Source organism: Eutrigla gurnardus (genome assembly GCF_963514095.1).
Source record: "Eutrigla gurnardus genome assembly, chromosome: 9".
NCBI classification, from domain to species: Eukaryota; Metazoa; Chordata; class Actinopteri; order Perciformes; family Triglidae; genus Eutrigla; species Eutrigla gurnardus.
Genome location: NC_139923.1, coordinates 19,929,601 through 19,956,761, shown reverse-complemented (window position 1 = coordinate 19,956,761; position 27,161 = coordinate 19,929,601). Strand labels below are relative to the sequence as shown.

Sequence of the window (27,161 nt, the reverse complement as noted above, 5' to 3'; positions counted from 1 at the left end):
GGTGGAGTTAGCCGGTAATATCAAGTTCAAAATTCTTATTTCGGGGTATGCCGACCTCAATAACCAGTTATTTTCGGCACAAGAACACATGTTCCCTTGGCTACTTCCAATTGGCCAAAAGTTCTCTGGCTTGCTCTGATTGGACTTTGAAACCAGGAAGCTATCAATCACAACAGAGCCAAGAGCCGAATGTTATTACGCCTGGGAAAATAGTTTCTTACAAGAACTGAATTATCTGAATGTGAACTGAACTGAATGTGGACAAAAGCTAAACAAACAAACTATCTCACAATATCTCAAATAAAATAAAGACATTTTAAACATGGTAGAGGTTTATGTAAACTAGGTGGCCAATGTTGTCAGTGGTATGGTCTTTCTAGTATATCACCTATATCACTGTAGAAGCCAAAGTATGCCAAAGAAGCACCAAACTATGTGAATCAGAGCATTTCCCTTTTTTGTGCTTTACTAACACTATACATTATCCATAGTTGAGGAACTAAGCACGCATGCTTCTTTTTAAATTTTACATTTACATTTAGGGCATTTAGCAGACTCTTTTGTCCAAAGCAACTTACAATAATTACATTTGTCGAAAGAAAGAAACCACAACATATCCATCCATCCATCCATCCATTGTCTACCACCTATCCTGTATTCAGGGTCGCGGGGGGGCTGGAGCCGATCCCAGCTATCATTGGGCGAAGGCAGGGAACACCCTGGACAGGTCGCTTGTCTATCACAGGGCCAACATGTAGAGACAAACAACCATTACCACAACATATCATTGCCGATAAAGAAAGAGCGAAATAATAGAAACAAGTGTTAGGTCCTCGTTAGAGTAAAGTAGTGGCTGTTCAGCAAGTATACCTTAAGTACAACAGTGCTATGTTTAAAGTGCTAAAGGAGTTTGTTCCACCACTGAGGCCCAGAACAGAGAAGAGTCTGGACTTTGCTGAGCGACATTTGTTTGATTTCAGCGATGGTGGTACCAGCCGGCCAGCTGAAGTAGAGGAGCGAAGTGGTCGCGTCGGGGCGTGAGGTTTGACCAGTGTTTGAAGGTAGATGGGTGCGGTTCCATTGTTGGCCTTGAAGGCCAGTGCCATCGTCTTGAAAGTCTTTTTAGCACCCACAGTCTTCTTGTGCTGACCCTTTGTGGCTGCACTTGAGCCATCAGGTCTTCTTTGCAACTATGGTCATCACAGCAGCAGCTAATGAGAGAAGAGAGAGTATAGCTAATGAGAGGGGAGGGAGCTTTACCCTTCTGCTTCCATTATCCATTTATCAGTGTTGTGTCTAGATGGCCACCCGCGATTGGCACTGAGTACAAGATCAATTGGCACACTCAAATTGGTCTTTGTTCCCCAATCCTTTAGTCCCCTCCCTTTTTTAGTAATTCAGAACAAAACAAAGATATTCCTCCTATTGGATTACTGTGCATCTATACATGCGTAAATCATATATTAAATATTCATGTAGCTATCATAGTGGTGGCAGTGGCTTAAAAAGTAGTTTATAGAAGTAGACATTGTTGCAAATATAATTCACATTACTTTCAATACTCTACTGTATGAATATCAGTAATAGCCAGTTATTACCATTCATCATCAATACCATTCATACTTGATTTTAGTTTAGCTACTTTATCGCATCCTGAAACAGAGCATTCACTCCCAAGAAGAATCATTCAGTATCCGGATGTCATGTTAATGGATGCATGTTAGTGCTGCTGACTTTTGGACAAAGATTCAAATTCAATTATAGACGGATCAAAGATACAAGACAACAAAGAGATGAATGTGATAAATACAAATTGTCTTTTTCTGTATTAATATTCCAGTAAGTAATTGGAATCCGGATCCTATCATTATGGAGATAGCAGATTAAACTCATTTTTTTTAACTCATGCATTTTTACATTATTCATGACTGGAGATTTAAAAAAAAATCACATTATTTGGCAAACAATATGCAAATTGATTATTGTAATACAGTTCAAATGTCCTAGTCTCACACACTGTCATATTTTATTTGAATTGAGGAAATACCTGAAGTTTCAGCAGTAGAGGGCAGTGTGTGAATGTGAGTGGGCGTCACATCAGGTCCAGTACATGGCAATAGTGCGTGTTTTACTATGCTTTGGGCATGTGTATATGAGTATACAGCATACGTCCGAAATATCAAAATAGGTCAGATTTCTGTGGGTGCCTGAACCTGCATACAAAATCAGTATGCTAAACATGCAAAACCAGCGCTCTGAATGCAATCGGCTTCACGTGAACTATTATATGAGTGATGACACATGATGGTAGATGTTGAATCTGAATTAGGGATGCAAAGATGCTGTCATCGTATAGACACCGCAAACGGTAAATTACTCATGTTCAACCACACTGTCCCCTATGTGTCTCTCTCTGCAAGGCTCGCTGTGCTGTCTGCAGAGGATGCCGGTTGCCCCTGACAACAGTTGCTAGGAAACCATTCTGGAGTGACTTCATAGCATCGGGCACGCTTATACAATGGCCCGTGATGAATAAAAGCAATTCGCTCTTCCTTCGACCACAAATGTGTATTTAAATGGGGGTCAATACATCAACGTACACATATTTGGTGGGTAGAAACCGTTTCCATGTCTGTGCTGTGCAGACGCTCTTCAGCTGTTATGGGATGTGTTCTTGTGGGAGAGATGTGGATGTTGTCAGTCATCTGGCTAAAACGACACATTTGTAATCAGTGGGTCCACCAAGGCAGCATCTTTAGATGGAAGTTATGGAAATTAGACTGATTAAATATTCTCTCTCTCTCTCTCTTTCTCTGTCGCTGCTATTTTCTCTCGCCCACTGTCTCTCTCTCTCCATCCCTTGTCCTTCTCCTGCAAAACCCTGCTCACATTACCCTCTACCATCCATCTCTCTCCCTCTCTAATTCTCTGTCTCTCTGCAGTAGTGAGATAAGATGTTCTTCCCTCTGAGCTGTGGTGAGGTGTGAGAGAAGAGGGGCTTTCCCTCGCTCCCTTTAACTACCTCCAGCACTGCAGCCCAATGAGGGCGACCACACATAGCAAATGTATATCTCTGTGCATATTGCGTGTGCGTATGTGTGTGTGTGTGTGTGTGTGTGTGTGTGTGTGTGTGTATAGGCGTTTCAATGTGCATGTGCAGCATGTTTCCTGGAATTGCTGTTTAATGAACTCTAGATTGGATGTCAGACAAATTCCCTTTGGCAACAATCAGCCCAGCTCTCTCAAACATGGCCAGGACCCTTGGCTCTGGGAATGGGCTGAAGTAGATTCTCGCTCCAATATATCATAGTAAATCTCAGCCTTGGCCATGAGTCCGACACCAAACAGCAGTAACCAGTTGCGTTAAAATCTTGTTGAAAGCTCCTGAAGCAGGGACAAATCTCTTTCAGGTCTTCGGATGTGTGTGAGTATTTAAAATATTACGGCCTATCACTGCTGGAGTAATTCCTGGATTAACCCATCTCCTGTACAGCAGTTTAACTAAAAAATCCACCAGGAACAGGATTTTAAATATTTAATGATGATAATGTGGTTAATTGATTTAGACAATAATTATCACTCTTCTTGGCTTACTACTTTAATCCCACATCCCCCCATAGATCTGCCAATATCAATTAAGAAGATTGCTCTTTTGCCTCTGTAAATTAATTAGTGTAGATGCTGAAATAAAGGGTGGCAGTTGAAGACTTTTGATACTACCGGTAACTAAAAAACCTTGGACTGCAAGACAAAACATTATTTTTCTATTCCAGGACAATGAAACATCGACCTGCCTATCTTATTTTTCATCAGACCCCCCGCAGTATGGACGGTGATTGTTAACAGGCGCGCATCTTGTCTCTCCAACTCCCTCCTGAGTCGATGCTATTGGTCTGCGTAGAGAAGGAGTCCCAGTGCGGTGTCTGGGAGTCAGCAGCAGTTCACTCACTAGTGGCATTGATTTAGCTGTAATGCTGTGCCAGAGTTGCACATTGACTTATGGGTCCCTCTGCTCCCAGTCAGACACCTGGGCACACACAGTGAAACAGGATACTTTTCTCTGTTATGGGGCTGCCAACCTGTTTTTGTTCAATTTGGTCACCTGGGTTGCTGGGCCAGGTAACTTTGGATACAGACTTGTATTAAAACAAACACACAAGCAGATATTCCCTAGATGAAATTCCACTATTGAAATATTAATAAAATATCAAAACTGAATAAACTAACTAAACAAATGGTGCCTGGCTTAGTAAACAGTGGAGTATTGGAAAGACCATGGTGGCAGATGGGACAACAGATTAAAAGACAAAAAGACATGAGTGGAAGTATGGAGTTGGCGGCTCTAAAAAGAGGAGAACCTCTAATGCTCCTTTTCTTGCCGTGATGTCGTTTAATTGATAATCATTGCAATCAATTCCTTTGTTTCCCCCCTTGAAGTTACAGTCTGTTTAGCGATGCTAATTACCTCAGCCCATTGGATGTCCGCTTTTTGCAGTGTAATTGCAGCTCTCTGTAGAAACACAAACAGCCAGAGACAATTACACACCATTTCCCCACTTGTCAGCGTGGCTTTCATATATGTGCTCTGTGCAAAGGCTGTTGATTATACCGTAATGTTTGAAACTGGCTGCATGTACCAGAAGGTAGCAAGAATTAAAAAACTGCGGGATATAGAAGTCAAAAGGATAATAGCAAACTAGAACCGAGGCATTAGAGCGATAAATAAACACACTCTGGCCGTGGTGTGTCAGTTCACATGTGCGTGATCGAAAAAACTCACCAGGGATTCATTTTGGGGTCCAGCTGGGGCAACAGGGACAGGAGTGGGGATTACGAGAGGGAATGGGTGAAGGGGGATGGGGAGACAGAGAGGGTAAGAATGGGTTTAAGGCCAACGTGCAGTATATTGCAGTGTGCACCGCACTGTGCAGTATTGTCCTCTGATTGTAATGGTTATCACCCCCTATATCCCATTCACCCATTCTCCCCTTTATGTATTGCTATGTGCAGGTTTCATAGTGGTGGGGAGGGGTTGGGGGCAGGGACAAAGTGTGTGTGAGTGTGTGTGTGTGTGTGTGTGTGTGTGTGTGCGCATGTGGGATTCGCTGACAGGTTAACATTCACTGTCAGCAGTAATGTGCGATGGTGATATATGGGGCTGTATGTCACTGTGGCTTGCCAGACACATGTTCATCCAGCCTGGTGGGGGGAAAAAGAATTTTCAACGATTTTCATCCTAAAACAATATTTCTACACCGGTAAAGTACAGCTCTGCCTAAAAAACATAATTATTCCCATAAACACATGGAGAGCCAAGCTAAAGTAACAATATATATTCAGCCAACATTACAAAAAGAGAGTGTAACCCAAATAGAAAATGGATCAAATGAAGCATTGTTTGGGGAAAAAAATGGAGAAAAAAAGACATTCTGGGAATTGCGAGGGTAAAGTGCTAGAGGCTCATTTCTAAGGCTACACTTAGGAGACTTCCTCGGGTCTACCACATAGATTGTAGGTCTGCCACTTCTCTGAGGTCAGAGGTCAGCTGAATAATGCGATTTGAGGTCTTCCCACTGCCTCCTAATAGACACATCTGCGGGACCAATTTTTCCATCACCAATAATTGTATAGAAGAGATTTAGGAGTTGATATAGTGTGTTTTTACCTGTTTGTTTGTGTGTGTGTGTGTGTGTGTGTGTGTGTGTATTTATTATCCGTATCTGCTTTGGATCCTTGATGTGTGTTTATAAATTTGTATGTGAACATGTGCTGTTTAACAATCATATGGTCTGATGGCGATGTCACGTGTGCAGTGGTAAATTGTCTGATGTGAAGTGGACCAAGGAATGTTCTCCTGTGGGAAATCTCCCGTTTAAATATGCTTTATAAATGAAATACATGACTATAAGTCCTGTTCACGGGGGTTCATTTTAATTAGATGTTAATTATCTCAATGACTGTGGATATTATCTCACGTTTCACCTTGTAGCCTCAGCAGTGTTTTTGTTCACAGCATACAGTCCCATGTTTGTGATGAAATTAAAATCAGAATGGCAAGTACCCATGCTTCAAAATCAGGTTCATAAAATAGTGTTCTCTTCATTTTCAAGACCCTCTGACATTCTGATTCAGCGTCGATCAATTTGACACTAGCACACAAACACACGTATACTCAACAGGGCCACAGTGGCCGCGCCAGCTGCAGGTTGAACGTTATTGATCTTGTCCACACATTGTCATGCTGAGAAGTCTGTCGTCCAGGCCAGCCTGCAATCAATGGCGTTATGTGACAGCAGGTTCCAGTCTATCTGCTTTTTCATCGCTGCGATGGTTATGTGACGGCATACCAGTCGCCATGCTTTTTTCAGTTTGTCAGCACCAATCAATCAGCAGACTGCTGACCACCAGCTGTGGGGCTTCAAATGTATGTACACACACACAAACACACACACACACACACACACACACACACACACACACATACTTTAACACCAAATCCTCATCAGGACCATTCATGTTTCTTATGGAAAGGAAAAACGAAAAGAATAAAGAAGGAGAGATGTAAATTGGTTGACTCGTGAATTAAAATATGAAGGTCATTACTTTTACAGTGGCGGTATAATAGTTAGATAATAATAGTTAAAGTTCTGTGGTACGTGACATAGTAGGAATATGCTGTACTCTGCATGCAAAGGCTAATGAGGGATCCTCAACAGCGATGCCCGTCGTGGTTAATTTGGTTAAATTTAATGATTTTTTTTTTTGTCATATCTGGGTCAATACGGAGAAACCAGGCTAAAAATAATTGAGAGGGAGAAAGAGAGAGGCAGTTAACTTAGTGTCAGGCAGTTCTGGCTTTGAGGCGTGTTGCATTCACCAGAACCACTGGCGTCTTCTCACTACATAGTCAGACCCAACCACTGCGACTGAGCGAGGCAACAATCTCAGAAATAGATTGTTTATTTATTTATTTCAGTTTTTAATGGCCTCACTACTACCCTACCCTGATGGACATTGTTGCTATGGCAACGGCAAGATGCAGCTCAGAGCAGAGGTGATAATTTGTCTGTGTGTTCGTCCATTTAAACGGAAGAGCATTAGCACACACTTAACATAACATGTGCACACACACACACGCACACACACACATACACACGCACACAAAGATGCACTCAGCCATCACCCTTCATTTTTCAGTTTGTCTTTAATGGAAGCTGCATTACATGCATCAAGCCAGAAACCTGCAGTGGAGTAAGAAGAACATGGCATTAAACCACTAACATTACAGTCTACAGTGTAATGAATGTAGGTTATGGTGCAGGTGTAACCTGCGTGGGTATCTGTGGAAAGGAGGGACAAGGTGTGTGTGTGTGTGTGTGAGTTTGTGTGTTAGTGCATCTGTGTGTTTGAGAGGGTGAGTCATGCCTTGTCTATTAGGAAGAAGAAGAATAGAGTGATCAGGTTGCTAGGCGATTAAGAGCCACTATTGTCTGGAGGGACAATAGTGGCCCAGAGAGTGCCCTCTCTTCTCTTTCTCTGTGTCTTTCACACTCTCTCACACACATACACGCACACACACACACACACACACACACACACACACACACACACACACACACACACACACTAAAAATGTACATCTTGCCTGACCCCCGGCTTTGGGGATTCGGCGGGAACAAGGAGTTGACAGTGAGCAGGAGGACAGGAAAAGAAGCATTATGGGAAGCTGAGGGTGAGAAGGGACAGACGGTGAGAGAGAGAGAGAGAGAGGGAGGAGAGGGAGTGGAGAGAGAGCATGAGCAGGAGAGCTGTACCGTGGAAAAAAAGACCTGCAATCATTTGCCACACTGAAGGGAACAAATGTAGCTGGAGGCAGTGAGGGAGAGTGTGAGAGAAGGGGACAGGCAGAGAGAGAGAGGTGGGGGGGAGTAACTAGAATCGGGAGAGTGAGAGAGAGTGAGAGAGTGAGAGAGAGAGAGAGAGAGATTCCATGAATACTACGCATTCAAACTACAGCTTTATAGAGGAAGATCACACACTAACGGACAGGTCGGCAGAAGGAGGAGACGCACAAGGACTTTTGCACTGCCGTCTCTCTTGCTGCTCCTGACTGTGTGTGTGTGTGTCCTTGACACACACACACACACACACAGGTTCTCTCTGTGCGTCTGTCAGTGCGCCGGGCTCTCTGGCTAGGTAGGGAGCCGCGTTGTAGAGGAGATGTTCACTCTGAGGATGAGACAGCGTTTCTAACAGGATCTATTTGCAGACTGGGATAATTCACTGACACAGCTGAGGGGGCCCAAGTCCACCAGAACCAACTGAATCAGTCATGGAGGGACTGCTGTCTCCAATGAGGACGCGGGTAAGTAACCATGGGGATTACAGAGCATCCCAACTCCAGTTCCCTCAACAGGAACACATCGTCAGAATGGGAGATACAGCATGCCCTGCAAGCGGCTGGACTGCTGAGATGAATCAGTCCGTGCTGCTGTCGCCGTGGTGATGCTAGAACTCGAGCTGAGAAGTTTCCGAGCGTTGCTAGGGGCGATCGGCAGAATGCTGGGAGGTGTGGGAGACACAGTGGGTCTGGGATAGTATATGAACATGTTTAAGCATTGCAGGAAACTCAAATACTGTTTCAGTTTGCATGCAAAATGTGTGTGTGTGTGTGTGTGTGTGTGTGTGTGTGTGTGTGTGTGTGTGTGTGTGTGTGTGTGTGTGTGTGTGTGTGTGTGTGTGTGTGTGTGTGTGTGTGTGTGTTATGCACGTGTGTGTGTGCAGATTAACAAGGGGTTGCTTTGAAAGAGTGTCACAGTGTTTCTCAGTGGTGGCTATCTCCCTTCAGTACAAACCACTGTCCTCCTTTTGATTTAGGATAGAGAAGGAAGGAGCGGAGAAAGACGTGCAAGGCAGGAACTGGGTTCAGTTGCTACAGTGAATTGGGTGAATATCTGAAAGTGGCAATTCACCATTGTTCCTGTTATACATGACCTTCTGTATTCGTTAGTCTCTGTCTGACACTGCAGCTTTTTAAGTCGGTGCCTCGCTGTGCTCAGAGCATCTGTCTGACAGTGAATGTCTGTGTCTGTGCCTCACAGAAAAGGCTAATGAAAGAAGAAAATGTTATGTGTGTGTGTGTGTGTGTGTGTGTGTGTGTGTGTGTGTGTGTGTTACTGCCAGAGCACACTTGGTTATTTGTCTCTACCCATGTGCCTGCATGTGGCATCCAGCATTGTGTGGACAGTAATGGACACTGAGAGGTGTCTCCCTCCCAGTTGAGATTTGAGATGAAAACCTGTGTGTTCTGGCTCGGCTTTATGTTATATATATTATAGTGAGAGTTAGTGTGTGTAATGTGTGACAGAGGGAGAGTTCGCTTGGACAAGGAAAGCACTGTAATATTGAAGCTGTAATAATGTAATTCATATTTATCAAGGCATTTTTGGGAGGAGGAGGGACTTGTCACTGTTTAACAGTTAAAATCATATCCCAACATTACTCTAACATTGGATACACTATGAAATATAGCCCAAATTTGAATGAACGTTGCAACCTAAAATAATATTCTTTGGGTATTTTTTAGTCTCCACTCTTTCGAATGCCTTCTTCCCCTTCAGCCTGCTTCTCCCCAAGAGGACAGCGATGATTTAACAACCTGGCTCTCATATACATTCCACCCTCCCTTCCCCCTCCTTATTTTATCGCCACTAGTCCTATACAACCCAAAATAAATCCTTGCTGCATCCTCTACCAAGTATATGTGAACATTTGCATATATTTTTACAGTCGGCTTGATCATATTCTAACATATACAGGATCGGCAGCTCAACAGAGACTCCCACACAAGCCTCGCGGAGATGTGAGGGTGCGGAAAGGGTTAAGCCACTGGGATGACCTGATGGTGTTGTCACACACGAATTCACACGTCTGCTCACCTCTCCTCCCTCACCTTTACAACTCGCCCTTAGTCTTCTCTTCATTTCATTGTGGCTTTGGCCCCCCTTTTTTTTTCTTTTCCCTTGTGCCGGATGAGCCACACACTCCCTTTTGCCTTCAAGCCAAGAGTGTGCCTGTCTCTTTCTCGCTTCTCCATCCTTTTCTGCCCACCTGCTTGTCCGTCTGTCAGCGCCTTGCCGTGTATTTGGCAGTTAACACGAGCACTGTAATTGGTATTTGTAGATCGGCCCAATCGTCTAATCCAAAGAGGAGCGTTAGCGGGCTGTGTGGAGATAGACTTGGCTTCAAAGTTATGCCATGGAATGAAGCCCGTGGTATCTGTGCTGTCTGCCACCGTGGCCAGATTTGCCCGAGAGCCGTGGGAATCACTTCTAATGAGTAAATTACTTTTTATCATTTATCTTCATCAGACACATTGAGCTCCACATGCGTCTCAATCGATCTCTGTATCTCAGTTTGGGCACCAAAGTCACTTTAGTAGACATAAGTGAATGAATCACGGCATAATGAGCCGGTGCAGGAGTCTCTGAAAGTTTACACGGCATAATCTCACTTTAATGTGCCTTTTTGCACCCTCGGAGATAAAAGGAGGAGTGTGGGGAAAACAGCGACTGATATTGTGAAATGTTTTCGCTTTATCTTTCTAGATGTCTTGCAAACAGCAGCGGATATGAGAAAAGTAAAGAAGGGAACAAAGTAGAAGTGGAGAAATGTCAGGGTTTTTATCTCAGTGGCAGTGGAGCCGGGTATAAAGAGAAAAATTACTTTACTTTAAGTTCACCCTATGCCTTGATACGAAAGTGGTGGCAACACCTTGTTAATAGCTTCTATGGTTGTGAATTTTCACTCGGATGAAAGCAAAAGTGTATTCAGAATTTTTCACGTCAAACACAAAAAAAAAGAAGAAAAGAAAAATCAATTTCTTCTTGTCTTTGTTGGGCAGAGATACACAAAAGGTGACCTCAACCCCAAGATAACAGAGAGGGAATAGCAATAGCCTGTAAAAGCTGAACTAGTCCTAATCCCCAGCTAACCAAAATGGGAAAATTGTGCTGAGATGGCTGTGTAGGCTATCTAGTGGACTTTAGAAGAGTTGTATTCGTATCTCCTGTAAGCCCCCTTTTCTCTACCTCACACCAGTTTTCTCCCCCCCTCCTCACTGCAACACTGTTTTTTATTTAGGATGACAGTAATGGGCGGTGAAGCAGAAAAATGAAATAAAATAAGCATCAGTGGGTTGTGCGTCTGTGTTGCCTGTATACATACAACAGGAAAGCAGGTCAACACAGCACACCCGAGCATGCAGAATATAGTGAGCAAAGTAATCCTGAGGGAATCTGAACGGAGTTGTCAATTTATTATCTTCAGCGCCCATAAACTTTGCTTACTATATTCCTCGTTATTGCATGGTCTCTCTTTATGTCTTTTTAATGGGATGTTATACTTTAGTATTGCAGTCGGGGCATTACTGATTCACATTGACATTAGTGCTCATGATTTCCACATCCATCCTCTGCATGGCTGTGCACACTATCCGCCTCAAACGTTTCGGAGGCGAAAATGAGAAAAAAGAACGTATTCAGATAGGATATGAAAGACACACAGATCTAAAAGTCAAAGATCAAATTCCATGTTGGTATCCCCAGTTGTAAATAATATTTGCATATAGGTCAGTAGAACAAGGAGCTCTAGCTTCTTAGAGCTCTTCCTCTCGGGAATGTGTGCTGTTGTATGACACATTTTCTACAAAAATCAGTTAGTGTGTGTGTGTGTGTGAGAGTGTACATGTACATGTGTGAGTGCGTGTATCAGCTCTACAGTTAACGCCTCCTGTGTGTTGGTGAGATCAATAGGAAGTAGTTATCAAGAGATTAACCCCATCGATGCTCTAATAAGACTCCTCTGCTCTTCCTCTCTGGTTACTCAACCACTCTCTCACGCCTGCCATTCATCTGATACCTCTAGCTCTTTTTTTTTCCAGCACAGTGTCACTGCCTCTCTCATCTCCAGCCTCTTTTGTCTTCAGGTCATGTGTGTGAACATGCGTGTGTGTGTGTGTGTGTGTGTGTGTGTGTGTGTGTGTGTTTGTCCAGCTGCCCATGACAGATGGCGCCATTACGGAAATGGCCAAGGGCTTGGACATACATGCACAATCACCCACAAACACATATTTATTCCATTAAGGAATGGCCATTTCACGTAGACATTAACAGTTCCTCTCTGCTGTGTTGGTGCCTTAGCTTCACGGCATCGCATGCCAACCATCACAAACAGTCCAGCTTGACATCAGTCTGAATCGTTCGCCCTCCATCCCAAAATCCTTGTGGTACCCCATGTCCCACCCCCGACCTCCCCATGCCCCTTCGCTCCTTCCTTTCTCCCTCCATCCATCCACCTGGTTCATTAGCGGACAGGCAGCTGTCAGGATGGCTAAGGTCAGGGTGGCACGGAGGAAAGGACGAAGCAGCCAAAAGGGAAGTGACCAGACCCACATCCCTGAAGTCGACCACCTCGCTGCTTGGATGAAAATAATTAGGAGAGAAAGGCTGGGCTGTTGGGGTTTGGATTTGCAGCACAAGGTGGGGCTGCCTTTGGCAACCCGCTCTGACACACACACACACACACACACACACACACACGCACATGCATTCAATACACAGCAGGTTGGCTGGCAGCATTTAAAGGCCAAAGTAAGCAGCAAAGGCGGGATGTCTGGTGCCTGGAACCACTTGAGACACATGCAAACACACATACACATACACACACACACACACACACACACACACACACACACACACACACACACACACACACACACATATTGCAGTGCCCCATCTCCCAGCTGTCATCTTAGCCTACCAAGTGCACTGTCAGAGTAGTTTATAAAGGACAGTGAAACAATACATTTCGTGTTGCAAATGTCGTCATTATGCGCTGTTATTTAATATAAAGCAAAAGTAAATGCAACCCAGCTGTCCCATTTTTTAAGAAAGCATACATTTTCAGGTATAATGTCAAAATATAATAATTAATTCTATATCATTAGTAGAATTGGTTTTGATAAATGAAGGCTGTGAAATCACTCAAGTTTGTTTATGTGCCTGGGCCTCACAAGTGGCCACTGTATTTTATATAATAACTTTATCTTTTGATCTTTTCACACAGTGTTCAGAGTATAGTAAGAAAAATGTAAATCCAAGACTCAAACATGTATTGGACCATAAATCTATACATTCATGACACACAGGGAGGCAGCTAAAGATAAAGAGAGGCAGAACTGTTTCCGTGTAAGATGAGATCAGTCGGATGCCAGTGTAGAGAGAGAGATCCTCCCACAGCTCCCTGTGAAGCCTCTCTTTCACCATTTGAAGATGTGGCACTGCACGTCGGCCATGCACCGCCTCTGATCGTGTCTGTGCATGTGTGAGTGTCTGTGTGTGTGTGTGTGTGTGTGTGAGAATGTGAGCATGCCCTGCTGTGTCAAGCATGTCAAATGTACTCTTGTCCCCTTGAAGAGGCCCGAACGACGAGATCAATCAGAGCGCAATTGAGCTACCGGAAAAGCCATCCAGTGATGCACTTAATGTTAGGTGTTGTCATGGAAACACAGGGTGCAGATTTTCCACTTCAATGCCTGCCATAACTCTACAGGCATTTAAAAAAAAAAAAAGATTTCCAAGAAAGGCAATTGATGGGCGGGAAAATTGGTCAAGTATCCGCAAAGATAGTTTTGACACCGAATTATTGTAATGAGAACATCACAGTGACACCATGCTTCAATTAAATGCACGTGTTTGTGTGTCAGTGTTTAAACCATGCACTTTATATTAAAGAGCCTCTAGCAGTACCATTATGTATATTGACTCTGTATGTAATTGCATAGAATGGATAGTCCCGAGAGAGAGCTTTCCCTGTACCCTTTTAGCCTTCCGAGGATCAGAATGGCAATTACACTTTCCTATATTGGAATGTAATCACAAGCGATCACACACACACACACGCACACACACCTTTGATGAACGAGCAGAGGATCGGTCGTGTCACCCCTGTGACAGAGGGTGACCCTGCATTAAACAGGCGTCATACATCACCCTATCAGTAGATCTACGTAGCAAAGATCATTTTACACACGCACAAATACACACAGTCTCTTGCTTCTCCTCGCACTCTTATTCTCTCTTATCTCTTCCAGTCAGATGCATTTCCCCCCGCTCTTTATGGCGCCATTTTCCGCCCAACCCCACCAGAGACTGACCATTTCTAGCCCATTTCTCCCTTCTTTCATGCCATCTTACCTCCATCTCTATACATCCTCCCCGAGGCTCCGAACTGTGACCTTTTTCATGAGCAGAGGAAGCTGGCGCTAGTCAATGAAATATGATTGGCTGACCAAGTCAGGAGTGGTGTCAACACTGTCCTGAGGGGAGAGAGAGAGAGAGGGTAGAAGGAAAATAATAGCATGTATACTGGAACCTATTTTCTGAGATGCTAAGTAGATTGATTTCAACAGAAAAAAAAGAAAAAAAAACATAAAACACCTCAAATGTATTACTTGTTTTTGCTCTCCAGCAGCAACTGCTCTAGTCCAGCTCTAACCTGTTCACATGCACTGATGGATACTGGCTTTTTTACAAATAAAAATACAGCTTGAAGCTCCGGTTGGTGCAGAGGAAAATTACTCCCCCACCACCTCAGGGACTGAAACCCTGGCTGCTGTGTTTCTGGCTACTGGCCCTTTGAGCGCAATTGGCAAAGTAGCGGATAGGAAATGACAAAGGATCGCATCTTTGTAACTGCACTGATATCTACTGAATCCACATGTATTGGAGGACAACACTCTTCCCAGGCCAACAATAAAAACTGCTATGCAGATGAACCAAAGGAGAACAAACACAAAAGAATAATGTTTTTAAATGTTGTAATTTTCTTTATTTCAAATGAGTATTTAAGCCTCGTTCTTGCAATATGTTCTATTCTAGAAGACAAAGAGATAATATGGGACATTTCATGACCAACTGCAGTGTTATAGATACAGGGTTGTAGCTCTTATTCTACATATTTCATTTGTGTTATGTTCAGTAGAATAGCATCCTTCCCATTTTTAAACAGGGGTCACCCATTTCACTTGAAAGTGCACAGAGCATAAGCAGATTTTACATTTGCACTTTTTTATGCTCTGTCGCGCTAATGCACAATTCATGATCTACCTACACGACTGCTCAAGGAGGCAAAGACATTGGACTCTTACCGATGCACACGCGAATAGTCCATACCCACGAAGACATGCATGCACATTGGTCAATTTGCATGCTCCATAACATCTACATGCACAGCTCCAGACATATGGGCCCATATGCTGCCACCAGACAGCCTTATTGACGTAGGGGCCCGGGGCTAGCAGGTTCAGAGCTGCTGGCAGGATGGATGGATGGATGAATAAGGGTAGTGAGAGAATGAGAGACAGTGATGGTTGAAGGTGTCGGGATGATAGACATGGAGGGGGGGAGGTGATTCTTCAGAGCCATTTTTGTAGAAGTCCATGTCACCAAAGCAGCAGTTTACCCATCTGGCTATAGTGATCTTATTTGTGCTTAATGGGGAAAAACAGCAGTGAAAGTATGCTTTTTATTAAATGGGCCCACGCTTAGGGATAGCTTCCATATATTGGGGGCGTTTTAATAAGTATACTTCAACTGGTGAAGGGAATCAAACCATTAATTTTCTATAATTCCATGCTTACCCTCTGCCTTACTTCACCACCAAAGTATAGGTACTACTTTGTCTTTCATTGGACCCTTCTTGGGATATTTTTTTCCTTCTCATCACCAGTCATTTTCTCCAGTTATGAACACACTGCAGTGGTTGCCAGGTATCCTATTACCACCCTCCCCCCATGTGTAGACAGCTGCTATTATGAATTAAACCCAAATATGAAATCAAGGTTGCCAGATTGATCCTCATCCATCCTCCGAGGAATAATTACATCATCCTAAGTGTCTCGCTGACCCTCAATGCTCTCATTACTGCTTGTTAGAACAATTAAATGTGACATGTGTCAGATATATAACTCCCCCCGTGTGTGTTTGTGTGTGTGCATGTACACGTGTGCATCTTATTCTGAACAGATGTGAGCATCTGCCACTGCAGTTAAGGCCATTAATACATGTCTAGAGGTGTTTGTATGTGGATGTGTTCGGTTTTTGGCAACAGCTGTTGTTGTTTGCTGTGTGCTCTGTTTGTACATTTGCTTTTTGTCTGACATACTTTTTTAAAAATACATTGTACACATGTATTTATGAGACACGGATTGACTGGCTATTTTTTAAGGTGCCAATATGTCAATTGACACATTTAACATACTTAAACACAGCAACAGAAGCTACAACGATGGCATTTGGTAAATAAATACTGATACAAATTTATTTCATGCATCGCATCAAATGCATGTTGAGATTCTGGGAAAGTTAATATATTTTTGCAGATTTTTCAACTTCAGGCACTTAAACTACTTTTTCCCTCAGTCAGGACATATTCCGAGCTACACGGAAATATAGGCTTTAATACAAATTAAAGCCATGCAAGTGTCGACGATACAGAAGTGCATAATAATCCATCAATATAAAGTGGATAATAAAGAGGAGGCCGGCCCCTGTCATTCAATACATCATCAGTCTCACATGGAATGTTGTCCTGAAGTGGGTGCAGTTGGATGTTGGGTAATTATTATTTTTGATAGCATTGAATACAAGCAGTTTAATAATAGATGTTTTCATTCCTCTTACATTCTCACAAGCATGCTGCGTTTCATACTCTGACCAGCAGAGCGCGCTGTGTGATGTGATTCCCCTTGTCGAGCCAAGGCTTCCCATCATGAGCCTAGCCATGTCCAGTTGAGTTGCATACACTGAAGAAGAGCAGGCCCTCTTGACTCAAAGTTTGAAGTGGTGTCCGTACTTTTTCCTGAAGCTCCTTCAGTAAAATGTCGGTGAGAAGAATCTCTCCACAGCAGTAAGTCAGTATTCAGAAGGTCAGCACTGGTGCAGAAATTCTCCTGACATTGCTTAAGATTCGTAGCCATCTGAAGCAGCCGGCCTCCTCCTTGCCATGTCCTGTCTGATGTATGAAGCCAATAAGTGCAGACCTTCAGCTCTAATGAACAGTGGTCTGCTGCTCTGCTGCTGTGTATGTGTGCTGGCCGTTTGGCCTTAATAAACACAGACCTTTTATTGGACAACTCCACACTCTCATCCTTCATCACAGCTTTTCAGAGACATGAGACTTTGTAGAGGGGACCAGGTGGGGAAGGAGGAGGAGTGTGTGTGTGTGTGTGTGTGTGAGGTGACCAGGGAACAGTTATGTGTATAATTAATGACCTCATCCTGCTCCTCCTGCTGTCCAAGAGGGGGGGCAATGAATGGGTGAAAGACAAAGAGCAGGGACAGCAATTGAAATGAAGAGGGAGAAAAAGACAAGAAGGACTGAAGGTAGGACAGCAAGGGGACAAAGAGACTGAAGGAGGGAAGCACATGTTAAAGGCAATTGCTTAGTAATGAGTTTTGACAGTGACCAAGTGGCCGTCCCATTACCCCTGCTGTCTACTGAAAGGGGCTATTACGTGGGATTATAAAAAAAAAACCTCCCCCTTCTTTCCCAGACCTTAATTTTTCATGTGCCCAATATTCAGTTTTTTCCTGCCTCCCTTCTCTTCTGTAGCTTTCGCTGCTCCTCTGTTCCCATGGCAATGATGTGAGCTGAATATAAATAAGTGGTAAATACCAAGGGACAGGACCTTGGCTTGGAGTGATATCTGGGACTGATCATGCCCTGCCTGTCACAGCAGATCTCTTTTTTTACTGACTGCTGTGAAGGTGAGGAGGTGTAGCAAGGACAAAGGCAAGAGAGGGGTGGGAGGTGACCAGTCTGTCTAGCATGGGACTCCAGTGGAGGCTGTAGCCTCAGGGGGTCAGTCTGGCCCCCCTCTGTCAGCCCACTCCCTCTCTGGTTCCTTCTTTGGTCCATTTTAAATATAACATTTAGGACTAAATGTTTGCCTGTAAAACACTCAGAGTAGTAGTTGAACATCAATACCTTATTACTAATTGATGTAAAACCATACAGACACAAACTGCCCCCCTGTGATTGTACGTTTTACCTTCCCAATGATGAGAGGGACGACACGGGGTAACACCAGGAGGTGGAGATGATCTCCTCAAATTACACCCTTCTTTCCCTGAACCCCGGGGGGCTCTCCTCCTCCTCCTCCTCATATGCACATTAACGAAGACAATCTGTCTGACTCATTTGACCAGTGTTCGGCAATGGCTTGCATGGCAGCGCTGCACCTGTCAGAGGTGTGGGGCCCATCTGTACAGTAACAAGCAGCTTAGCCCCATGCCTGCAGCAAGAGGTGGAGCCGGCCCAGTCTGGCTTGTGTTACTGCACTCCTGGGAGAAGCCATGCATGTGTGTGTTGTGGCTTTTCGAATGAGCAGGTCATGTTAGCTCATGAGAAGAACAAGGAAATGCAAGTGCGTGTGTGTGTGTGTGTGTGTGTGTGTGTGCGTGTGGAACAGTGTGCACAGGTGCATCCTCTTTGTGCTTTGCATGTGTTTGTGCGCATACTTTGTTAGTTTGCCTGCCTGTAGGGATCCTAATGATTCATTGTCTATAAAGAAGAGTTGTACAGTTACGAGGGGCTGTGAGGTTTCCGAGGGTGATAAGCACAGCTGCATCCTGCGTGTAGACGAATGCGTCTTACGCAAAGGTCTGAGGAATGAAAACTCTTTGGCTAGAGTGTGAGGAGTGCAGGAACACTTTACAAACATGACTTTATGGGTTCTCGGTAGTTAGACCCGCTGCTTGAAATGTTTCATTTATATGCAAACTATGATTGTCATTCAACAAAATATGAAATAGTTTACAATATGACCTCTGGGGCCTATTTTTGTTGATGATGCACCCCTAAATTTGTGCAGGCAAGAATTCTATGGTAAACATCAACATATAGGACAGGGATCCATAACACATTATCTGTCCCCCAGTACCCGGACACACAGAAAAACAACATTGTGTTTTACCCATGCTTTTCCTTATATTCCAGTACGCTCCCCTGGGAAGACGTATCATGTATAACCCATTTCCCCTCATGATCTGGCCTGTAAAGATTAAATATGTAGCCATATCATCAAACATTTAACGCTCATGCTGCTACAAATCAGATTCCTAATCGTGCGTGGACTTTGGGGATGAAGACTCACAAGCATGTCCTGATCCTAAGTTGATGTGAGTGTGCTGTTTGCATGTTAGAGTAATTCATAAAAGTTGTGTGCTGGTCGACGGGCTTGCCTGCTTACCAGAGTGTTAATTGTTAAACGAGTGTCGGGGAAACAAATGTTTTCGCATTCACTTACCGGTGTTAGTGGGTACGCGCATCTATCTGTTTCTATTTCTGTGCACGGCTGGGAGGGCTGGGAAGCCTCCTCGGCACTGGATAAAGTGGGCTAAGTTTACTGGGGCAGAAAATGCAGGAGCGTGACTCAATCCAGCGCCTTCGTACAACCAGCCTCTAAAATATGCCTCTGTCGCATTCTGTCTGTTCAGTGCCTCTCAGACACACACTCACTCTGTGGTGGGAGGCTCGTATGTGGGACAGGGAAGACGGGAAGCAAAGGATGCGGCCGAGTTAGAAAAGGCAGGAGGTGTGTGTGATTGTTTTATGAATTGTATGCCTTTGATCCGCCTGCATATCAGATATTCATTTTCCACTCAAATATTTCAAAGGATGTTTGCTTTGGTTAGTCTGAGAATGGATGGGTCTAGCTAAAATCCAAGGTCACTTTCACTGCAGCAACAATGACATAAGATAGTAGATAGTGCACCTGCCTCTCCCCCTCACAGGCCTTTCTAGAAATCACACACACACACACACACCCTTCCATGCACACACACACTCTGCTAAGAGAGTCGCACAAATAGAGAGCCATTCACTCTAATGTGGAATGACAGATTTGGGGTGCGGAGTGACACAGCAACATTTCAGATTACAACCAGTGCAGCACAGAATGACTTAGCAGAATTCCTTTCATCTGCATCCGACATGAATAGAGACGGAATAAACAGGAAGAGTCAGAACAACTGACAGCAAAAAGATAAAAATATTACATTGCATTCAATTTAGCTGACGCTTTTATCCAAAGCGACTTCCGATAAGTGCATTCAACCGTTAGGGTACAAACCCAGAAACGCTAGAATTAAGTAAGTACGCGAGCTTCAAATAAACCAAAATACAGTGCTATATAATTGGAGGATGTAGGTGCAATAAAAAGGATTCAAATATACCATCATCTCCTTGAGAGATGTGTTTTTAGCCAGCAGCGGAAGACAGATGCTAGATAAAATAGTGAAAGCAAGAGGCAGACCTACATTAGATAATATATATGTTAATAGTAATAATGCTTACAGGCAGAGTGGTCGGCATGGTTGCAACAGAGGAATAATAAGCTCACTGCAACAGAGGGGTAATAAACTCACAGTCATAGAGTAAATGTCATGTATACCATAAAACCATGTTAGGTCGTTTGGCCAGACACGTGAGCAGATGAGGTGGAATGTGTTGCATTCTCTGCAGACTTGCAGACTTTGACACCTACTTATGTAGAGTACAGGACTGACAGTAAACCCTTTAGACTGTTAGCTGCACACAGGTGCTTAAGAGGCTTTATCAACTTGTCTAGAATAGATACTACTTTTGAGTGTGTGTGTGAGTGTGTGTGCGCGCAAACACTCAAACACTTGGAAGGTTGCCCAGAGTTTGATTAGCACATATCCCTATTTTCCAAGCCAGGTGGCCATGGCGACCAATGAGGCTCGCACAGACACACGCTCGCTCAAATGTAGAATCAAAGGACAAAACTGTCCTCGGAGCTTTTCCTATCGATGTAAATCAGAGGGGCTCGTTAAGGCCAGTTTTGTGATGCACAGTCTGAGGTGCTGCCGTAACCACCACTGTGGTGTTGTTGCTGTTTACTGGATTACTGGGGCAGTCAACTTCCACGAGGAAACCGGCGGTGGAGAGAGATGGAAAAACTCCTCAGACTTAAACTGCTTCAGCCCCTTTCCTCTAAAGGTACTGTAAAATGTAGTGCAGTTTATTTGAACTAACACTGTTAGTTGTGGCTTATCTGTTGAATTCGCCAGCATTTCTCTCTGCTTTTATTTGTATCTATAAATCTATATAATAGTTAGTGTTTATTTATGTGTTCATGGTAATATTCATGAGGTAGTGTTCACATGGGATTCTTGAAAATTCCACTTTTATATTCAGATAAATCTGTGCGAGAACATTAGCTTGGGTGTTCACAACTCCACGGTTGCTTGCGTGTGTGTTGGAACATGACGGGTTGTTTGCTTCTGTGTATTATGCAAAGAGGTGAGGTGATGATGACTGCTGTAAACATTGCTCCAAAGATTCATTCCACTACCCCTCGACTGGATTCCACACAGAAATCTGGGTTTTAACCCTCGCCGCGCCATGGAGTCACGCTGGGACACGCTGCCCCGCGTCGCCTCTCTGTTGGTGGCTAAGCTCCTCACCGATGACAAATGCTGGTCTAGATAGGCTACGTCCTGCCTGTCGACACTCTTCACTGCATCCAGACTCCACGTGCCACCTGCTTCACAAGTCTTAGTGGCCATATACTGTCCATCTTCACCACGCTGGGGGGTATTTATAATGTATGAGCGGCATGCAGATGAGAATTAGAGGGATATTTCTGACTTATTAATGACAGGGTGTTACGTATTCACAGCAGGCAGCATTAGGAGGAAGACAGGGAGGCCTCCTGAGGGCAACAAATAACTGATGGATCTGTGCACTCTACATCTTTAACACCCAGTGATGTGTATTATAGTGAATGAGTGCATACGTGTGTGTGTGTCTGTGTTCACGTGTGTGTGCGCGTACAGAATCACGGCTGTGCTTCAGACTCGGTCACACCCCATCGCTCCTGACCACAGCGTTGATGTGAGTGGTTGATGAGTGGCTGATCCAGCCGACCTCACACCCAAGAGGGGTCAGAGAGGGCAAAGGTCATTGGTACTCTGGGTCTGTATGGTTTAGGCACAGGGCAGGAGGGAGGGATGAGGTCTAGAGGTTGATGCAGCGGGGTTGAGAGAAAGAGATGGAGCTAGAAGAGAGTAAAAAAAAACTTGAATCTCAAGAGCCAGCATCTCATACATCTAACACACTAAAAATAACAAGTCTTGGCTGAGAAATATTTTAAATCATGGCAGAGAAATCCAGAAAAAACAGTTCCATGGTCAGGTTTAGTGTGGTAACCTGATTTCCCCGAGTAACTTGGATACTTTGTTGCATGTAAATTTAGTTTGTGTCCCTCCTGGCAGCACGTTACAGTATTCAATCATATCCTGTGGTGCAGCCAAGCTAAACTTACTTCCCCCCTTAACCCACACTGTCTGGCTCAGCCTCTCTGTTTCCTTCTTTGTGGTTAACACAGAGAGGATGGGGGGTACATTTCACCAGCGTTTGCCAGAAAAACAAAAAACAACCCACCGACATCCTTCGTCCCCCTGCTTCCCTTCTTTTCTCCTATTTCCCTTCCTCCCTCAGTGAATCATTGCCCCTCTGTTATGCACCCTTATCTTCCCTCCCATCCCTCTCCTTCCCAATCAGCCCTCTACCCCACATGCCCTGTCCTCTGCAAACCCCCACCCACCCCTCCCCGCCACTGTTACATAAGCTTCCAGTCATAGATCCAGGCCGTATCGCTGTTGTTTTCGCCCTGTGTGTCTATTGGAGCCTCAGCATCCAGGGCCAGCCCTTAATGAAGCCCCTACAAAGGCCCATTGATGAGAGGCCCAGTGTGAGACAGGATGACCCCAGCCAAGAGCACCCAGAACTGGGCATCAGCTGCCCCAGGCTCTCCCTCCACACAAAGACATCCACTGTGGACAGAGACCTGAAAGGGCACAGAGAAAAGAGCGAAAGTGGAAAAAGAGGGAGATGTCCTGTTCCAAAAACGACTTAGAGAATGTGAGACAGAAAGATATTTAAAAAAAAATTAAAACAGATGACTTCATCAAACAGTCGCTTCTCTGACGATAAGCTTACACTTCCTCTTCCTGCTCCTCAGTGCATCCTAACAACAGGGAGACCCACCCTCTGCCCTCCCTCTGCCAGGGAGTTGTCAGAGTCTTTATCTCCCCCGTGGATCATAACTCAGATCTGAAGAGGGGACGACACGGTTCTAGTCTGTCACAAATCCTCATCAGTAGTCATAGGTTGCTCAAAGGAGCGATCAACGCACTTTGAGGGGAACCCCTGCTCTTTTCTGGAAGCATTTGGAGCACTACCGGGAATCCAGACCCCTTTTTGGAGCCAAGTCTGGTGGAGATAGACTTGTTTGTTTATCAGATTTGGACTACAAACTGGTCATTTGTGAAGCTTTCTTGGATTGAGATTGAGAGAAGAATGTAGAGAAATGAGGTTGGACTGTTAAAAGGCTGTCATGGTTTGATCATTTGGAGAATTGGGACACCATATGACTGACATGGCTTAACTACCTCATTAAGTCATCTGTCAGTATCCCATGATTAAACCTGATAACAGAAAGGAAGAGAAACGGTTATTCAGCCAGAGTTGGAGAGTCTTTTATTTTGTTGTTATTATTTTTGGTGGTGTTTTTTGGATCGGATTTTGAAGGATGACTCTTGCCGCACGACTTGAGGACTTAGAGGTGACCTTGGAGCACATGCTTATGGATGTCTTCGTAAGTTTTCTTTCCTCACTTTTTAAAAAAAAAAGTAGTTTAAATCATAGTAGCTGTCGTATCTGTCCTAAAGTGCATTTGTTTTTTGTCTTTCATCACCATTCCTCTCTTTTCTCTTTGGGTTTCATATGACCTCTCCGGTGCATAATTGCTGTTGGAGACCAGAGGCCAACATATGTTCATGTCTCTTTCCAGATGCTCTCTCATTAATTGGCACAAAAAAAAAATGCGCTGATTAAACGTCAAACTCTGCACAGGAAGATTTAGTTAATAAACCGGCCGACCAGGAATGTATTCTGGACGGCACGGCCGATACATGACTCAACACAGGGTTAGCCCACTGAGTTAAGACTTTGGGAATGTTAACTCAGCATGTGCGGAGCTTTCAACTCCATGAGTATTAAATCCACGTACTGGGCTTATTCATGCTTTTCTGTGGTCTGCAAACCTTCATATTTATTTGCATGTAGCCATAAAACTTTTGATCCGGAAGGAATGAAATATCCGAGTGAAGGAAGTGATGATTGAGACCGAGGAAATAAGGGGATGAAATGGGAACGAGAGGGAAAAGTCTGATGGATGTGAACGTCAGTTTTCTATAGCCTGTGACGCTTGGTTAGAGATAGATTAATCAGGCCCCTGTGGTTTACAAAGCATTCGGGCTGTGGAAATGAAAAACTGCTCTGCACCGCATCCCTCACACACACAGCCACGCAAACGGGCGCTCACACACATTTTGATACAATGACATGCAGTCGCACATGCAGCCTACCTCCGCAGACACACACACAAACACACACACACACACACACATTGTAAATACGAGACGGAATCCCTTGTTGCTTTGATCTGCCGGCTGCTGTAATGAGTTTGGTCGTTAAGCTGCCGTTTCCCTTTAACATTGTTTACAGGCACAGGCATCTGTTGGAGGAAACAGTAATCTGTCCTGTCCTGATATATACTGTGTTTCCAATGAACACTATATCAGCACTCGTTCCACTGCTGCAGGGCATCGATCTCACTGAACATTGCTCAGTTATTTTGAACATTTTTCAATAGGCTACATGCTGGCAGGGGAGAGAGTGTCTTAAAAGTCTTAAAACATGAATCATAATAAGATTTAACGCATTTATATCGATTATTGGCATGATCGCGTGAATCGTTACACTACTAATATATATATATATTTATTTATCCAATGGATGATTTATGACTGAAGCAATAAAGATTAGTGTTTATGGCCAGAACAGGATTTGGTTTATAAATCCATGCATGTCATGTGGCATGGAAAAACAGGAGTCAGGGAAACGCTTCCTTCCTCTACATTTCCTCCCAGCACTCTAATTAGCCTGCTTATTTATTTATTTCCCTAATTGCTGGTAGAGGCTGGGAAACAGAGGGTTATCTGGCCACTTTGCATACCTAAATTAGAAATATTCAAATCGCCCGCACCCTTTCCAGGCTGCTTGCTTACCGAATGTGCATATGGCGGTGCGTCGCGTACATCCGAGTGAACACACACACACACACACACACACACACATGTTAAGACATGCAGACTTGAGCTAAGAAGTGCCTATTTCAGTGAACCATCAGCTGAAGGCAGGGTGAATTAAATACTTTAATGGGAAAGCTTACCAGCAGCAGACGTGTGTCATGTATCAGGTTTCTTACATTACCCAAGCATTCTGTCAGTGTTCCAAACAGGAGACAGTGATATACTCCATATATTGAACTTCGGTGTAGAGTGTGAACATGCATGTATGTTGAACCTTTTCTGTATGTGTGAATTAACCCGGCTAGTCAGCAGAGACGGAGGTCGTTTGAGGAATATTAAGGGTCATTAGAATAACGGCAGTGCTTCTCCATCCTCCAGTAGAGAAGGACCTCCAGAGCCCTATCTCTGCTGCTCATTGGCTTGAAGCAGCAGCTGAGTGCACAGCTATTTTCTTCAGCACAGAGTATGAATGATTCAGGATAGCCGAGAGGATCCGAGGCAAAAAAACTTCTTTTACAACCTCTTTTACTACAAGCAGGAATGAAGGTTAACGCTTCTACTAGAAATACTATTTCTTTGCCTTGATTGCTTGAGTCGAAGAACGAGCCATTTGTAGACTTTGATGTAGGAATTTTTTTTCAGGTCAACACTTTTCTATCTTCCACATTCGACACTGCTAGCATAGATTTGAAGCACATGAATGCACACGCCGCAGCTACAAAGTCAAGCCTAGCAGCTTAGAATTCAGAAATATAATGAGAAAATCCATCAGCGCTGTTAAAATCTGCTCATAGTTTCAAGAAACACTGCACTGCCATTGACACAAGGCAAGGGAATGTTTTACTATACCTTGATTTCCATTACATTTGTGGTCTCACTCACATAGCAACGGATATAGCATCACTGCCACATACAAAGGGATGAGACCCTTGGACAACAATAAGATCGTGGCATTATTATGTATCTGGTGACAGTTTTTTCTTTCCTGGCTGCTGTTAAATGTCAGTTTGTGTCCTGCCAAATCTGCTGTGTATTGTGTTGCTGTGAGGGGAGGAGAGAGAGAGATGGCAGCTCGTCTTGCCGAGGCTGCCTCACGTTCTCGCCACAAAGGCTGACAGTCACATCAGGCAATGAAGCGGCGTGATTAAAAATGCATTTGATCCTTGTGTAGTTTAATTGAATCTCCTCCTCGTGCACCCCACCAACGTCTCCAACCCCTACTCCTCTCCCCCAACATCTTCATCCCCACTATGATGCAGGCCTGGAGGCATAAACAAATTCACTCCTCTTCCTCCCTGATCCTTGCTTCCCTTCCTCCGCCCCCCCCCTCGCCTCCTCTGGCAGAGGAAGATCTCAGCTGGATGGGATCGTTTTCATCACAGCTGCAGTGCTCTGCTCTGCTCTTTTCAGCAGTGTCTGCTCTCTTTCCAGCAGCCATAAAACACTCGCTCATGGCTCTGGGAGAGCTGGTCTGCCCACAAAGGGCCTGCGGTCTGTGAGAGCATTCAGTCCGTCAGAAGCTCAAACACAGTGACGTACTGATACCAAGCGCTTGTACTCGCTCCACATTTGAGAATGGTATCATGGTATTGTACTATTTGTGCATAACCGTAGATGGGTTGTTTCAGATAGAGGCTATTGACTGGCTGTACTGTGACCCTTCTGTTATGTAATGGGCGTGTCCTCTGCCTCCATCCCTCCATGTCTGTCCCTCTCTCTCCTTTCACATCAGTCTCTCTCTTGCCTTGCCTCAACACCAAAACTACACAAATCGCCTAGAAAGAATCAATCATGGTATTGATCGGTATGACGCTTGACCTACAGCGTCAAGTCCTCACAGAAGGCATAACTTTGGAGGAATCTCAAAGGCTTTTGTCATTTTTGTTTAGTTATTTCCTGTTTTATTTTGAAGTTCCC

The 27,161-nt window shown here is 44.1% G+C and overlaps 1 protein-coding gene across 5 annotated transcripts in view; it reads left to right on the top strand.

Moving 5' to 3' along the window:
• The window catches only part of frmd4a (FERM domain containing 4A), a 96,437-nt gene that overhangs the window by 10,856 nt on the left and 58,420 nt on the right, over window positions 1–27,161 (top strand). The window contains exon 1 of one of the 5 annotated variants that reach the window (XM_084018464.1): window positions 8,178–8,365. The exons of 2 other annotated variants lie outside the window; for them this stretch is intronic. In XM_084018464.1, coding sequence (XP_083874590.1) covers window positions 8,333–8,365 — 33 coding nt within the window. In that variant the 5' untranslated portion in view covers window positions 8,178–8,332. Of the gene's footprint in view, window positions 1–8,177; window positions 8,366–21,063; window positions 21,085–23,662; window positions 23,747–27,161 lie in introns of those variants that run through there. 2 more of the 5 variants (XM_084018456.1, XM_084018461.1) reach the window with 2 other exon arrangements.